Source organism: Eucalyptus grandis, chromosome 6 (assembly GCF_016545825.1).
Source record: "Eucalyptus grandis isolate ANBG69807.140 chromosome 6, ASM1654582v1, whole genome shotgun sequence".
Taxonomy (NCBI): domain Eukaryota; kingdom Viridiplantae; phylum Streptophyta; class Magnoliopsida; order Myrtales; family Myrtaceae; genus Eucalyptus; species Eucalyptus grandis.
Genome location: NC_052617.1, coordinates 44,836,544 through 44,853,500, shown reverse-complemented (window position 1 = coordinate 44,853,500; position 16,957 = coordinate 44,836,544). Strand labels below are relative to the sequence as shown.

At 43.4% G+C, this 16,957-nt stretch overlaps 1 protein-coding gene and 1 long non-coding RNA gene across 2 annotated transcripts; one reads left to right on the top strand and one right to left on the bottom strand.

The window, feature by feature from the left end:
- The first annotated feature begins 10,148 nt into the window (after positions 1 to 10,148).
- Positions 10,149 to 11,212, top strand: LOC120294492 ((-)-germacrene D synthase-like). The gene is made up of 4 exons (XM_039314605.1): positions 10,149 to 10,261; positions 10,352 to 10,490; positions 10,606 to 10,824; positions 10,991 to 11,212. The coding sequence occupies exons 1-4, from the start codon at positions 10,149 to 10,151 to the stop codon at positions 11,210 to 11,212; spliced, it is 693 nt and encodes a 230-aa protein (XP_039170539.1).
- Positions 11,213 to 14,038: 2,826 nt separating this feature from the next.
- Positions 14,039 to 15,350, bottom strand: LOC120294693. Its single transcript, XR_005551930.1, has 2 exons — positions 15,098 to 15,350; positions 14,039 to 15,024 (listed from the first exon to the last, which is right to left on the bottom strand). It is a non-coding gene; the product is annotated as an uncharacterized LOC120294693 (long non-coding RNA).
- Between the last annotated feature and the right edge of the window lie 1,607 nt (positions 15,351 to 16,957).

The following is a 16,957-nucleotide window of genomic DNA, read 5'->3' as shown; positions in this document are numbered from 1 at the left end:
TTAGTTACTCCGCTATCTAGCCACCAAGAATTGGATGGGGTTTCAGATAGATTGGATTCATTAATAAATGCCAAAGAATCATTACCTTTAGGCTCACTCTTGGTTCTCTTGGACAACCAAGTTTTATACTTATTGTAGCATTTCTTTACGTGTCATCTCTCCCTATAAAAGTAGCAAATAACACCATCCTTCTTGAAGAATGCTTTCCTAGGACCCAAATTGTTAGAAGAACCAACAACTTCAAAATTTCCTTTATTATTGGAAGACCATCAGCTTCAGAATTGCCCTTATGAGTACAATTTCTTACCATTGTTACTACTAGAACTAGAAGCATAAAGGGCAATGTGCCATTTATCTTTCTTAAATTTTTCTTCCCTTCCACTACCCTTGCAATCAAGTCATTAATTGACCGAGTCTCATCTTGAGATTTATAATTGGTCTTGATAATCCCAAAATTAGGAGGAAGAGTATTTAAAACTTGATGCACAATGCAAATAGTGGGAATAACAACATTGAGAACCTAAAGCTTTGTCTGCAAATCTACCATCCTCAAAACATAATCTCTAACTCCACTAGAACCATCATACTTCATATTAAATAATGTTTGCAGGTGTGTCCCTATCTTAGCATTAGACGAAACAAAGTTTCTAGCCACCAAGGCTTCCATCATTTGCCTAGCAGTACAGTCAGCAAGCAAACCATTTTTCAAGTGTTCATGAATGGAACGCTTCATAGACGCTAAACAAATTATATTGCTCTTTTCCCAAGCAATAAAATGTGTTTTTTGAGCTTATGTACTCTCAGCAGTAAAATCTACCGACCGATCGGTAGTTAGAGCCATATGCACATCTACTAACTCCATAGCAAACAAAAAAAATTCTCTCCATCTCTCAAAGTTTGAACCAGTAAGAACCTCAATTGTGATGGAATTACCGTTTACAAAAAATGTAACTAAAAAATAATAAATGTATATAATTAGCATCATGTGAGCACTGTGTAACTTGATGTACAAGTACACATCTAGAGAGTTACATGCAAAATCATATAATCACCTTTGAGCATAACACATGACATGTAGTTGTACACTCCTCACATGATAGTAGTTATGAAAATATATACTAACCTTCATGAATTCATCACTTTTGGGTAAATGAACCACTAAGATTAGTTACTCCTTTACTACAACTTTATGTATCCCTCCATGAACTAATACATAATCACCTCCTTTGGGAGTATGACTATGCATTAGACCATGAGATATCGCAATCATTATACAAGACCGATATTTCTCAAACCCAATCAAGTGTGTGCCACTTTGGCGGTTACAACCCAATTGTATCCTTGAAACTCTCTCATACCAGGATATAAATTTTACTTCTCACATACACCATATACATGTGATTTTAACTTTAGTGATAGGGATAATATATCACCAAAATTATATATCATGCTAATTACACTGATTTATTCATTAATAAAAGTTAAAACTTTATATATATTATCAATGAATCACGCTTTTATAATATTTCTTTGATAACATACATATAAACCAACACCTATATTTCCAAAATCACAGAAAAATACAAGAAAAGTACGTGAAAATATATTAAAAATATACATATTTAGAGTTTCATATGTATTTTCACATCCATAAAACCATCAAACATGTAAAATAAATATACCCCAATATAGAGAATGATCATATGAACTTGTAGCCGCCAACCACGCGCCAAACGGAGCCTCCAAGCGCCTGCACTCGCTGCCTAAGTGCGCGGTGCGTGGAGCTCACGTGTGAGCATACTGACTGATCGATCCAATCCGACCGGTAGCAGTCCGACCAATTCCTGGCTCGACTGTCCAATCCAGCTGTCTAGTCCGACCGATTGACCGGTTTGGGCAGGTCAATGGGTTAGGTCAAGTCGAGTCACGTATCGAGTCAGGTCGAGTCGGGTCGCATATCGCGTCGAGTTGAGCCCCAAGGTCGCTGATGTGATCGTGATGTCAGCCCTCATGCGTGCAACATGCACGCAAGTGGCGCCCCGCGTGTGGGAGGTCATGAGGGCGCGTGACCATGCATGGGGCGTGTGCTCAACACCCTAGAAACGAGTGGCCGCTCGTGGGGGAGCGAGGGCCTCCCCTAGCGACGCGCCACCCATGGTTTTGCTCGTCTCAATGAGCCCAAGCCAAATTTATAATTAAATTTAATTTTATTGAACAAAAAATCAAGAAAATTACAAAAAAAAAAGGGCGAAAATTCTATGCATTCGAGTTCTAGGTTGTGATTGCTCTGATATCACAGGTAAGGTGCAAATCGTGCAATCCCATTATCTCCATAACTAGAACAAGAGCACAGATAACTGCATAGAAAGATTAACGTACATGTCGTACCTACCCTTGGGGAAAGGGAGTACGTTTAGGGGTATTGCCTAAAGGATGGGCTTATGGCCCTTGATTAGGCATGAACTCTCCCAAGCCCATACACCGCATGACATTGGCATATTTCTAGGAATTTTGCACAAAATGAGTCGCCACTAACCTATTGGGGTCGGTTAGAAACCAAGTGAGGCATGGAAGTGTGCCTCACTTCTTACACAACTAGAGAATCAAGGGTCGGAGACTTTATTACACTAATTGACCAATTAGTGCCCTTGCGGTACCTAATCTTGTTTATTTTAACAAAATAATTTTTCGGCAAACAGTTTGGATTGATTTTATACCTATCCACCAACATTTAAGGTGATCATGCAGGTGTGCAATCATTAAGTAACAATCATAGCAATAAAGATCCTAATTGCAGTAAAGTTCAACACGTGCAATTAAACATAATTAGACATGCAAATTAAACATATGATATAATCAAAATATGAGCAAATAAACGCATAATTACACTATGAAAGCAAGATATGTCAATTCCTAACCAAATATCATCATTTTTTTTTGAATTTTTTTATTTTTGAATTTTTTTTTTTTTTTATTTTTTAAATAAAAAATAATTTGGGGGGGTTGAACCGGGCCGGTCCAACTCGACCGGACCGGGTCCAGCCCGGTTGGGAACGGCCCAAGCGACCCGGCCGATCAGGCTAGGTGAAAACCTAGCCGGGCTGGGCTTGATGTGCAAGCCCAGTCTGGTCTAATAATTTTTTTTTTTTAAAAAGGAAGCCCATAAGCCCATAAGCCCACACATCACAAGCCACAAGCCCACATGCAAAAACAAACCAAATCAGGCCCGAATTGCTCAAAAACCCTACCCAATTCACGACCCGCGCCCGACTCAGTTTTGGGTTGAAACCCTACCCGGCCACAACCTAATGGATGTCTATCTCCTTGCTCACGGCTGAGGTGTCGTTGGGCGGACGAACGGTGACGACAGCAACGACGGCGATGACATTGACTCAATGCCGGTTAGGACGTAGCAGGAGACGGCATAGTGGCGGAACAACAGCGGCGGGCAACGGCGAACACAAGTTCTGCAGGTGGAGGCACTACGAAGCAGAGGCGGAGGCACGGTGGCTCGGACGGCGTCAAGTTGTCGCGGGCGGAGGCGGGCAGCGCTCAAGCCCGGCGACGACGAGCCTCGTCCATCTAGATCTAGCTTGCTCGAGCAACAGCGGCGTTGCTCAAAGGGGGGAATGACTTGGACCGGCGTGGAGGGGGCTCGATGCTCAATCGACGGATGGAGATGGTGGGCCGCAATGAGGGAGACGAAATCGCGACCAGTTGGGTCGCGGGCCGACGCGAGCTCCAGGCGAGGTGGGGTACAGCGTTTAGAGATGGCAATGGAGTCGAGCCGCTGTGGCAACGACGACAACGCAGCAACGGGTATGGCATTGGCTTGGCCGAAGGCTGCAACGACGACGGCATCCAAAGCTCCGGCGACCACGAAATAGTAGTTGTGGTGGTGGAGTCCTCGGTGTCTCTTGAAAGGTGGTGGCTCGGATGACGTCGGGGACGGAGGGCGGCGACGGCTCGAACGGCGTCTCTAGTCCTGCTTGATCTAACCTCCTCCACACGGTGCCTTCAAATCTGGGTTTTGGTTCGAGCGCCGCTACCGCCGCCACCGCCGCCGCTGCCGTTTCTCCTCAAGCTCTCTCTCTCCAATTCCCTCCCCTTGCTCCCTGTGTTCTCTTCGAGCTCTCCTCTCTCTCGAGCTCCCTCTCTCTGTCTTCTGTCCCCCCTGTTGCTGCCCCTCATCCCTGATTCTCTAGGGTTTCATGCGAAGGTGAAAGAGAGAAAAGGTGGCATGGGCCAAGCCAAAGCCATATCCGGCCCGGCCCCTTCCACGTTTTTTTTTTTTTTTTTTTTTTGTTTGTTTTTTTTTAGTGACTAATTCCTAATTTTGTACACGAGTAAGTCCTAAATAGAATTGTAAAATTTAGATGTCAACAGCTGCCCCTCTTTGAATGGGAGCTCGAAGAGATTCCATCTAAAGACAAAAGACACCTAAATTATTTTGGCGATAGAGAGACCCCAAGTGCATAGGCACGTATTAGGTCGACAAAAAGAACTCATAACTATGGAAGCATGTCTTGTCAATAAGAGGAAGAAAGACTCCAAGCTACAGAAGCACGCCGTGTGAAAAGAAAAAATAGAGACCCCAAGCTACAAAAGCACGCCGTGTCATAAGAAAAAGGAAGACCACAGGTTACAGAAGCACACCGTGTCGTAAGAAAAAAAGAAAACCCCGGGCTACAGAAGCTCTCTTGGTCATAGGAAGAAGGACTTCGGGCTACAAAGCTCACCGGGCTACAAAAGTTCTTCAAGCTAGAAAGCTCTCCGTGTCATAGGAACAAGGAGTCCGGGCTACAAAGCTCACCGGGCTACAAAAGCTCTCTAGGCTATAAAGCTCTATGTGTCATAGGAAGAAAGACTCCGAGCTACAAAGCTCACTGGGCTACAAAAGCTCGTTAGGCTACAAAGCTCTCAGTGTCATAAGAAGAAGGACTCCAGGTTACAAAGTTCTCCGAGCTACAAAAGCTCTCCAAGTCATAGGAAAAAGGTCTCCGGGCTACAAAGCTCTATGTGTCATAAGAAGAAGGACTCCGGGTTACAAAGCTCTCCGGGCTACAAAACTCTCCAGGTCATAGGAAGAAGGACTCCGGGCTACAAAGCTCACCGGGCTACAAAAGCTCCCCGGGCTACAAAGCTCTTTGTGTTATATGAAGAAGGACTTCGGGCTACAAAGCTCTCCAAGCTACAAAAGCTCTTTGTGTCATAAGACGAAAGACTCCAGGCTACAAAGCTCTCTGGGCTACAAAAGCTCTCCGAGCTACAAAGCTCTCTATGTCATAAGAAGAAGGACTCCGAGCTACAAAGCTCTCCGTGTCATAAGAAGAAAGACTCCGGGCTACAAAAGCTCTCCAGGCTACAAAGTTCTCCATGTCATAACAAGAAGGACTTCAGGCTACAAAGCTCTCCGGGCTACAAAAGCTCTTCGTGTCATAAGAAAAAAGACTCTGGGCTACAAAGCTTTCCATGCTATAAAGCTCTCTGTGTTATAAGAAGAAGGACTCCGGTCTACAAAGCTCTCCGGGTTACAAAAGCTCTCCGGGCTAGAAAGCTCTCCGTGTCGTAGGAAGAAGGACTCCAGGCTACAAAGCTCACCGGGCTACAAAGCACTCCGTGTCATAAGAAAAAGGACTCCGGGCTACAAAGCTCTCCAGGCAACAAAAGCTCTCTGGACTACAAAGCTCTCCGTGTCATAAGAAGGACTCCGGGCTACAAAGCTCTCCAGGCTACAAAAGCTCTATGGGATACAAAGCTCTCCGTGTCATAAGAAGAAGGACTCCGGGCTACAAAACTCTCCAGGCTACAAAAGCTCTCCCAACTATAAAGCTCTCCATGTCATAAGAAGAAAGACTTCGGCTACAAAGCTCTATGTGTCATAAAAAGAAGAACTCGGTTACAAAAGCTCTCCGAGCTACAAAGCTCTTCGTGTTATAGGAAGAATGACTCCAAGCTACAAAGCTCACCGGGTTACAAAAGCTCTCCGGGCTACAAAGCTCTTCGTGTCATAAGAAGAGCGACTCTGATCTGAACTACAAAGCTCTCCGTGTCATAAGAAGAAAGACTCTGGGGTTACAAAGCTCTCCATGTCATAAGAAGGACTCCAGGCTACATAAGCTCTCCGTGTCATAAGAAGAAAGACTCCAGGCTACAAAGCTCTCCGGGCTACAAAAATTCTCCGAGCTACCAAGCTCTCCATGTCATAAGAAGAAAGGGAGGAACAAGGTCTCACAAAGGTAACAACGTGTTTTGACCGGGTTGAAATGCATGATTTGAGGAAAACCAATGAACCTTTGTAGATGACATGGTTTAAGGTTGACCATTAACCTTTGGAGACAACATGGTTTAAGACTGACTACGAACCTTTGGAAATGGCATGGTTTAAGGATGACCATGAACCTTTGGTTTTTAGGGAAGCGTCAACTAATCTCTTGAGAACTGCAGGGCTTCAATGATGAATCCTGTCAAACTCAACTTGAGCAAATGTCATTAGGGACGTCATCAAGAGACGTATTGGTAGTATTGCAGCATTGCAGCATTGATTAAACAAGCTAATCAAGCTAAGTCCAACTGCTCTAGAGAAACATTCAATGTCAATCAGCATCATGTTAAGCAAAACTATCATCTTGCTCGTGGATATATCATCAATCATCAAATTCTCCAGGAGTCAAGTTTTTATCAGAATGGCTACGACTCGTGAAAAAGGCTCATTAAGCATGCCGAATAGAGCTTCTTAGTCAGAAAGGGTTTCTCACACACTCTTGATAAAATAGCTGCTTGATCCCATCTATTCACGATGGCGACAACGGTGACGACGTTGACTCAACGCCGGTTGGGACGCAAGGGGAGATGGCACGATGGTAGAACAGTAGCGACGGGCGATGGCGAACACGGGTTTTGCAGGTGGAGGCACTGCGGAGCAGAGGTGGAGGTGCAGCGGCTCAGACGGCGTTGGGTCGTTGCAGGCGGAGGCGGGTGGCGCTCAAGCGTAGCAACGGTGAGCCTCGTCCATCCAGATCTAGCTTGCTCGGGCAACAGTGGCGTTGCTCGGAGGGGGGAATGACTTGGACCAGTGTGGAGGGGGGTCGATACTCGATCGACGGACAGAGATGGTGGGCCGCGACGAGGGAGACAAAGTCGCGACCAGTCGAGTCGCGGGCGGGCGCAGGCTCCAGGCAAGTCGCTATGGTGGCGACGACAGCACGGTGACGGGTAAGGCATTGGCTTAGCCGAAGGCTGCAACGGCAACAATGTTCGGAGCTCCGGCGACCGCGAAATAGCAACTACGATGGTGGAGTCCCCAGTGTCGCTCGAAGGGTGGTGGCTCAGACGACGTCGGGGACAAAGGGCGACAACGGCTCGGACAGCGTCTCTAGTCCTGCTTGATCTGACCTTCTCCACACGGCGCCTTGAGATCTGGGTTCTAGTTCAAGCGGTAGCGGGCATCGACGTCGGTCGAGCACCACTGCCGACAGCGGCACCGCCGCCACCGTTTCTCCCCAAGCTCTCTCTTCTCTCCAATTCCCTCCCCCTGCTCCCTATGTTCTCTTCAAGCTCTCCTCTCTCTCCAATTCCCTCCCCCTTCTCCCTGTGTTCTCTTTGAGCTCCCTCTCTCTATCTTATCCCCCCGGTCCCAAATTCTCTAGGGTTTCATGCGAAGGTGGAGGAGGGAGAAGGTGGCATGGGCCGGGCCAAGGCCAGATCTGGCCCAGCCCCTTCCACATTTTCTTTTTCTCTTTTTTGTATGTTTTTTTAAGTGACTAATTCCTAATTTTGTACACGAGTAAGTCCTAAATAGAATTGTAAAGTTTAGGTGTCAACATACCTGTTTTGAAATCCACTTGATGCAGAAGTGAAAAAGTGATGATCCACGCACAAGTCATTCTCCTCTATTACCCTATGTATCACTGACTTAATGAGACGGCCCATCACCCTTTAGCGCTAGGTAAACGCTCCTTTTATGAGGATACTTGTGAAAATTATGATTAGAGGAGAAATTTAAGTGCTATTTATAGAGTTTCCAAATAAACTCTTTCATTATGGGTTAGGCTCAACTCGGTCCACACTAGCTAGCCCCATATAAGACTAATTAAGAAACATTCTATCTCACTTTAGACCAATCCCGTAAAACGATAAATTACAATATCAATTAATATAGTTCACATTGGGAAAACTCTTACAAAATATATATTTATATATATATATGAAAATGGGGGACGCGGTGGTCGTATATACAAAGCAAAATCTACTCTTTGGCCTCCACTTCCACACCCAGACTTAAGAAAACCGTAGCGATTCACCCCGTACACCAAGAACAACTTTCAAAACATGAATGGAGCCTGAGAGAAAGCGAATGACCGCTCGAAACGAAGCCCTCCCGAAACATCAACCCGGTCTTTAATCGATTGATTCAATCAAATTCATCTCGTGCATTCATCATCTTCTTGAGATAGAAACAAAAGGAATCGGGATTGATTCCGAAAGGGCAATGTTATCGTCCAAGAAAGGGGAAAACTTAGGGGAAAGTGTGATTAGTACCCCAAACTGGCGTGTTCATCTTCTACTAATTTGCATATTAAGCTATGAAAGTCTTAATCCTTGGATTTTGATCTATGCTTAAAAGATAATCACGCCTGAACCCATCTCTAATATCCTTCGAACGACCAAATTAGTTTGCGCGTCGACATCAGCGATATCAAATTCATCACAACCACCACAACCAAAGCTTCACCTGCTAACCCCTGTTCAAGTGATGCCGATAGTGTGTCCCCGATTCTATGCTATACTTCATCTATTTCATTTTACATCTGATACAAGAATGGCGGTATTCTGCAATTTTCTCCCAGAACAAAAAGAAAGAGACGCAACATCTATGATAATCCTAATGGGTCGCTAGGAACCCGGGAAAGGCGCTAATTAATCAAAATCTGTAGAATTACTATGCATAAGAATCATGAGAAGAGGGAGGAGAGGCAGAGTTGTCACCTCTAATCGTACTCGTCGTCGTTGAAGCCCCGGTCGTGGACTCTCACATACGAACCCCCGCTCCTCTTCCGCGAGGCGGACCACTCCTGCTCCAGAGCCGGATCCGCCGTTGCCGCCTTCTTCTTCGTCTCTCCTCCCCCTCCTTCTCCAACTCTCTCCACCGTCATTGCCACCACGTCCTTTGATATCACGCACAGACAGCTTCCACTCCTTCGCTGCCCACTAACCTTGCAATATATATATATATATATATATATATATATATATATATATATATATATATATAATGAATTACTTTGTTCCCAACTAAACGAAATGACAACGCTATGAAACTTTAATAATATTGTCGGAAACTTGCTTAAAACCATGAATGAGACTTTTCGATCTACACACAAGTTTACTTGAATCATCTACTAAAAATCTCTAGGTTGTACTATATAGATTTTGTTATCAATGTGTCCATTTGAAAATATAGTATCTGTTTGGTGTAACTTCATATCAAAAAAAAAAAAATGAGCTCTTAATGCCATGTTCACTCTAAAAGAATCTTTAAAAGATACTAGAAAAATATATTTATTTATTTATTGTCCAGCCCTCTTTTAGAGCGAAAACTTTGGCTACTAATTTAGCTTTAAACTCCACAATCTTTCTTTGAAATCCTTTTAGTTTTATACACCTATTTACAACTAATGAGCTTGTGATCTTTAAGCAAATCAGTAAGTTTCCAAACACTATAATATTTCAACTTACTACAAGAGCAACACCAGAAGGAACTTGGCAAGATTACTAGGTTCAATAACATCATTTGACTATATGATCAAAAGTTAGCTTCTACACTATGTTTTTAAAATGACCATACTATCAATTATGTTTTAGCAATGCCTGAATTATCGATTTTTCTGGTTGTGTTTTCCAAAGATTAACTCGTCTATCTTCAATTTACCTTTTTGAATAGTGCTTGTCAAAGTCCTTTACAAGTGAAAAAAGGAGTATAGTTATGCGAATTTGTTGGGCTAAAGTACTTTCAGTTATGCTCATGTTCATTTAATCATAGGTGGTGGAAGAATATAGATGTTCCAAGAAAGTTCCCATTCACTAGAGATAGGATTGTGGAGTTGTTCTTCTGAACTACTAGAGTATATTTTGAGCCAGAATTTGTCATGGCCAGAGAGATACTAACCAAAGTGATCTCCCTCACTTCCATTATGGATGATATCTATGATATCTATGGCACATTGGAAGAACTTGCACTCCTCAATGAAGCAATCCAAAAGTACGGAATCCACATTCTCTTTCTGAAATTTTTGAATTTGATCAACTTTGTATAGAGTGAAGTGTGTCACTTTCTAGAACTTGAATTCAGGTGGGATGTTGATGCCATGGATGGATTACCAGAGTATATGCAAGCTTATTTCAAGGAGTTTCTCCAGCTCTATGAATATATTAGGAATCAATTGGTTGCAAAAGGAAGATCGTACCGCCTTATCTACGCAAAAGAAGTCGTAAGCATCATTAATAAACTTGACATGCATCGAAGGCAATCTTTAGTTAGAAATCCGAAATTCTTGTGCATGTTTAATTTCTCATATGAAGAAGCTAGTGAGAGCATACTATTAGGAAGCCAAATGGTTCCACACCAACTACATACCAACACTAGAAGAGTACATGTCGCTTCAACTAATAACGACTGGCTATGGATTGTTAGCAACTACATCACTTGTAGGAATGGATGATGTGGTCACAGAACATGTTCTTAAATGGTCGGTCGGTGATTACAAGATTGTGAAGGCTGCACAAACCATCTGTAGGCTCATGGATGATGTTTCCTCTCACGAGGTATAATAAAGACATAATTATCCTCCATCATTCTAATAAAAATTAGATCCCACCACCGGTTAATCTAATTACACCAATGTTGTTTGACATACGGTTTGAGCAAAAGAGGGGGCATGTAGTATCTGCAGTGGAGTTGCTCATGAAATACCATGGCATCTCGGAGCAGGAAGCTAGGGAGGAACTCCTAAAAAGAGTCATTGATGCATGGAAGGACATCAATGAAGAGTTTCTTCATCCAACCATAGTCCCAATGTCAGTTCTCATGCGAATACTCAATTTCTCGCGGGTGGTAGATGTGTTATATAGCGATGGAGATAATTACACCCATTCTAAAACTAAGCTCAAAAATTATGTGACATCGCTCTTCGCCAATCCCTTGCCAATGTAAAGTTTGGACCAAATGTTATCACATCAATTTGGTCATTATTGTAAATCAATAGTCCATTGATTATTCCTTTGAAACCCTAGTTTTCCCAGATGTATGAAGGAAAATATCATTACCAGTATGTACTTTTAGATTGATGTGCTTAATAAGACTCATAATTAAAGGGATGCATATATGGGTGTGGTGTTGCTAATTTTGGAAGTCTAGCATATCATGTAATTGTAATATTTCAAAAATTCCAACCGCTTTGTCCAAAATATTTTAAACCTATTTTATGGCGGTTCTAAACATTTCAATTGTGCCAATTTACTGCTAAACCTTTTGATGATTGTCAATTTAGTCCTAAAGGAATAATCCAGAAATGGAGACTTGGCACAGAAAATTCTCTCATGTTCCATAAAAAAATTCATTTTCGGTATTTTCACTGTAGACCTCGGCATGGGGAAACAGCATGGATAAGTGGACTCCAAAAGCATTATTTCGATCAAATTTAATATTTTGGAGATCCCGATTCCCCGATAGTCGGCTGAAATCAGGAAAGGGAGACTCGGCACAGAAAATTCCCTCGTGTTCCAGAAAAAATTCATTTTCAATATTTTCACTGTCGACCTTGGGAGGGGTAAACGGCATGGATAAGTGGACTCCAAAAGCATTATTTCGGTCAAATTTAGTATTTTGGAGATCCCAATACCCTGAAAGTTGGATGAAATCAGGAAACTGAGACTCGGCATAGAAAATTCCCTCTTGTTCCATAAAAAATTCATTTTCGGTATTTTCAATGTCGACCTTGGGAGGGGTAAACGGCATGGATAAGTGGACTCCAAAAGCATTATTTTCGGTCAAACTTTATATTTTGGAGATCCCGATACCCTGAAAATCGGTTGAAATCAGGAAACGGAGACTCGGCACAAGAAATTTCCTCGTGTTCCATAAAAAATTCATTTTCGGTATTTTCACTATAGACCTCGGCATGGGGAAACGACATGTATAATTGGACTCCAAAAGCATTATTTCGGTCAGATTTAATATTTTTGAGATCCCAATACCCTAAAGGTTGGATGAAATCAGGAAACGGAGACTCGGCACAGAAAATTCCCTCGTGTTCCATAAAAAATTCATTTTCGATATTTTCACTGTAGACCTCGGCATGGGGAAACGGCATGGATAAGTGGGCTCCAAAAGCATTATTTTGGTCCGATTTAATATTTTGGAAATCCCAATACCTTGAAAGTTGGATGAAATCAAGAAACGGAGACTCGGCATTTAAAAAGGGGGACACGGTGGTCATATATACAAAGTAAAATCTACTCTTTGGCCTCCACTTCCACACCTAAACTTAAGAAAACTGTAGCGATTCACCCTATACACCAAGAACGACTTTTAGAACATGAATGGAGCCGAAGAGAAAGCCAGAATGACCGCCTGAAACGAAGCCCTCCTGAAACATCAACCCGGTCTTTAATAGATTGATTCAATCAAATTCATCTGTGCGTTCATCATCTTCTTGAGATAGAAACAAAAGGAATCTGGGATTGATTCTGAAAGGGCAATGTTATCATCCAAGAAAGGGGGAAAACTTAGGGGGAAAGTGTGATTAGTACCCCAAACTGGCGTGTTCATCTTCTACTGATTTGTATATTAAGCTATGAAAGTCTTAATCCTTGGATTTTGATTTACGCTTAAAAGATAATCACGCCCGAACCCATCTCTGATATCCTTCGAACGACCAAATTAGTTCGCGCGTCGACATCGCCGATATCAAATTCATCGCAACCACCACAACCAAAGCTTCACCGCTAACCCCCGTTCGAGTGATGCCGACAAAGCATGGCCCCGATTCTACGCTATACTTCATCTATTTCATTTTACATCCGATACAAGAATGGCGGTATTCTACAATTTGCTCCCTTAACAAAAAGAAACAAAGACGCAACATCTATGATCATCCTAATGGGTCGCTAGGAACCCGGAAAGGCGCCGATTAATCAAAATCAGAGAATTACTATGCATAAGAATCATGAGAAGAGGGAGGAGAGGCGAGTTGTCACCTCGATCATACTCGCATTGTTGAAGCCCCGGTTGTGGACTCTCGCATACAAACCCCCGCTCCTCTTCCGCGAGGCGACCGCTCCCTGCTCCGAGCAGGATCCGCCACGCCTCCCTCCTCCTCCTCTTCTTCCTCCTCCTCCTCCTCCTCCTCCTCCTCCTCCGACTCTCTCCTCTCCTCTGCCACCACATCCTTCGATATCGCACACAGCAATAGCTTCCACTCCACCGCCGCCCCCGCCAACCCTCTCCTCCGCCCCGCCCACCTCGGCCTCTCCCACTCCTCGCCCTCCACGCAGGGCCCAGCCGCCGCCGCCCAGATCCGCTCCCCCTCCTTGAGTGGCGACCCGCAGCAATAGACAAACTCGAACGGGAACTTCATCCCGAAAGCAATGGTTTTTCTGTGTGGAGAGTGAGGGAGCGAAGCCGGTGGGACGAATTTCGTTAAGACAACAAGTGGGTTTATTGAAGATATAATTGAAGATTCGACTTGGCGCCAATTGTGATTGATTCAATAGATTTATAATTGCCTTAGTTAATGGAAATTATGATTCTTTGTATATTATTTCCTAAATTCCTTGTATTCTTACACTATAAGTGAATCATTGTAATTGTTCACAATATACGAATATACAGAAAATTCTCCCACTTCATTCATCTTTACTTTGTGTCATGGTATCAGAGCAGCCCTAGTTTATGCAAATTCCAATTTCTGCAAATTCTAGAATTGTCTTTGTTTTTTTTTCTAAGGTGTTGTTGCAGTTCTTCATTCCGCAAAACAAATCAGCCAAGCAATTAGGAATTCATTCTTACCATGACAAAAGATAAGAACATCGAGAGTTCTTCAATAAAGGAGAATCCCCATAATCCTAACTTATTACCGTCAGATATTACCAACCTACCCGAGGAGGAACGAGTAGCCATTCAAGGGCAACTTCCTGCTTCGGGTCAGATCTCCGGCCCCATTCAATGGCCACCATGTTTCTTCCTGCTTCGGGTCAGATCTCCGGCCCCATTCAATGGCCACCATGTTTCCTCCAGTTCGGTGGTATCCCATCCAAACCCAATGGGGCACTGGACCCAGACAAGCGTGGGTTCAGCACCTACCTGGTGAAGCCAGTTATTTGGGGCTCGCAAATCAGCCAAGTGTAAACCACCCAACTCCGTCGTTGAATGAGAGTGACCCGACAACTGATTTCAAGACAACCAATCCGAGTCACAAACCCAGATCTTTGCCGGGTCAAGGGACAAATTCCTACCCAGCCTATCCGCTCGGTTTCCTGCCGTACACCTTCCCCGTCAACAGCAACAATCGCCCCAAACCAGGTGATCCTCTCTATACCTCGCCAGCCGTCGGACCGGAACTTCGCCTCATCAACCTCCACCTCACAGGACCGAACAATTATACCACCAAGGCTCGAGATCTCTGTCGGGTGCTCATCACCAAAGATAAGGATGGCTTCCTTGATGGAGCCGTCCCCTTTCCGACAGATGAACGCAATTAGAGACACTGATGAGGATGCAATCAGTTAATACGTACCTGGATTGGCAATTGTCTCGCCCCCGACGCCGCAGTTGGGCTTCCACCAACCGAAGACGGGAAGCGATTTTGGGACAGCATCGAGGAGATGTACGGACGCCTTGACCGAGCAAAGCTTTTCACCATCACCCAAGCGCTAACGGAGTTGAAGCAAGGGAACCTCTTGGTTACCACTTGCTTCAACCGCCTCTCTGCCCTATGAAATGAACTTGAGGCGGCCGAGGAACACCTGCAAGGACCCGAGAGTACGTTAATGCAATATAAAGAAATCAAAGAACGAGAGAAGGCTACGAGATTCTTACTCATCCTAAATGAGTCCTATTTGGCGTTTCAGTCTCAAATTCTTGCAATGGATCCTCCACCGCCCATCGGCTGCATTTATCAGCTGGCGGTCCAAGAGGAAAATCACCGCCTTGCTACGATAGTACATACCCGAGGAGGAGAAGGGATGAGTCTCGTGGCTCTTTCCTCCGGAGTCGGCTCCGACGAGACAGGCGGAGGACTTATGAGTTATGAGTGGCGAATCTCACGAAGCCACTAGATACCCAAAAATGGGTTCTGTGGCTGCGGCAAGGAGAAAAAGTGAAGAAAACCCTAGGGTTTCCTGTACGGACGGCTGGGATCATCGCTTAGCAATGGATGGCCCAAATCAAAAGATGGGGATGAGCGGCTGGGATCAACAATCGCTCATGGACGGTCCAAGATCACGCGCTGGAATGGACGGCTCAGGATCACGAGCGCTAATGGACATCCCAGGATCGTCGCCCAGTTTAATCGGATCGGAGGGACCTTATTAGGCCACGTCAGCCACCTACAAGGGATCCTACGGTCCACATCAAGCCATGTCATCAAGAAAAATCAGTGGGCAAAATGGTAAATTCAGAAATAAATATTATGAATATTACAAACGCCCCCACCATACTATTGAGACATGTTGGAAACTCCATGGAAAGCCTATTGACAAAAACAAAAAAGAATCATCAGTGTATCAGGTTTCTATAAAAGGGATTGACAGGAACAACAAACGATTACTCAAGATCAATACCAACATATTGTTGAAATCCTGATTCAGCTGAAAACCAATGACAAAGGCGCGGGGTTCTCAGGTACTTTTCTTCACAAGGAGAATTCTTTTTCTGTTGATACATGGATAATCGATACAGGAGCTAGTGACCACATAGTTTGCAATGAACATTTATTTTCCCATGTGGATAGAAAATCACAATCTCCCATATCAGTATGTCTTCCAAATGGAAACATCATTCATGTTACAAAGATTGGAACTATTCATCTTGGTCCAAACTTTGTTCTCAAGAACATGTTAGACATTCCTAATTTTGAATTCAACCAACTCTCTGTCTCAAAAGTCTACATAGATAATTCATGTCGTGCAATATTCAGTTTCAATAATTGTTTCTTTTAGGACCATTCGACTAGGAGACTAATGGGCTTGGGTAGTGTTGCACCAGGACTATATTTCTGGATTGATTTCCCAGGAGATTTAGAATTATTGAATAAAAGCATCTCTTGTAATGCTATCAGTAGAAATAAAAATCTCATTTTTCATCAAAGATTGGGTCATAATGCTTGTTTTTCGCATCCTGAATGTCCAGTATGTCCTTTGGCTAAATAATCTAGAAAATCCTTTCCTATAAGTACTTCTCGAGCTGATAAACCCTTTTCATTACTTCATATGAATATCTGGGGCCCTTATCATACCCCTCATCATGATGGTTCCCGTTTCTTCCTTACCATTGTTGATGATTATACACGGGGCACTTGGGTCCATCTTATGCAATCAAAAAGTCAAACATTTGGTCATATATCAAATTTCGTTTCTTTAGTCAAAAACCAATTCAATATATCTGTGCAACGAATTCAGACAGATAATCGACATGAATTCTTCACTTTTAATTTCATCAAATTTCTATCTTCACATGGAATACTTCATGAAAGCTCATGTACTTATACTCCACAACAAAATGGAATTGTTGAGCGTAAACGTAGACATCTCTTGGAAGTAGCTCGTGCTTTAAAATACCAAGCTTCTATTCCATAGAATTTCTGGGGAGATTGTGTGGTCACAACTGCTTATCTGATTAATCATATGCCAACTAGAATCCTTAATGGTAAAACTCCTTTTGAGATGCTATACAAGAAAC

What these genes read in the sequence shown, in the direction of transcription:
- LOC120294492 (XM_039314605.1), top strand. Translation starts at nt 10,149, where the DNA reads ATGGCCAGAGAGATACTAACCAAAGTGATCTCCCTCACTTCCATTATG. An exon ending in CTCAATGAAGCAATCCAAAA is followed by an intron (nt 10,262 to 10,351) that starts GTACGGAATCCA and finishes ACTTGAATTCAG; the next exon opens with GTGGGATGTTGATGCCATGG. An exon ending in TTATCTACGCAAAAGAAGTC is followed by an intron (nt 10,491 to 10,605) that starts GTAAGCATCATT and finishes GCATACTATTAG; the next exon opens with GAAGCCAAATGGTTCCACAC.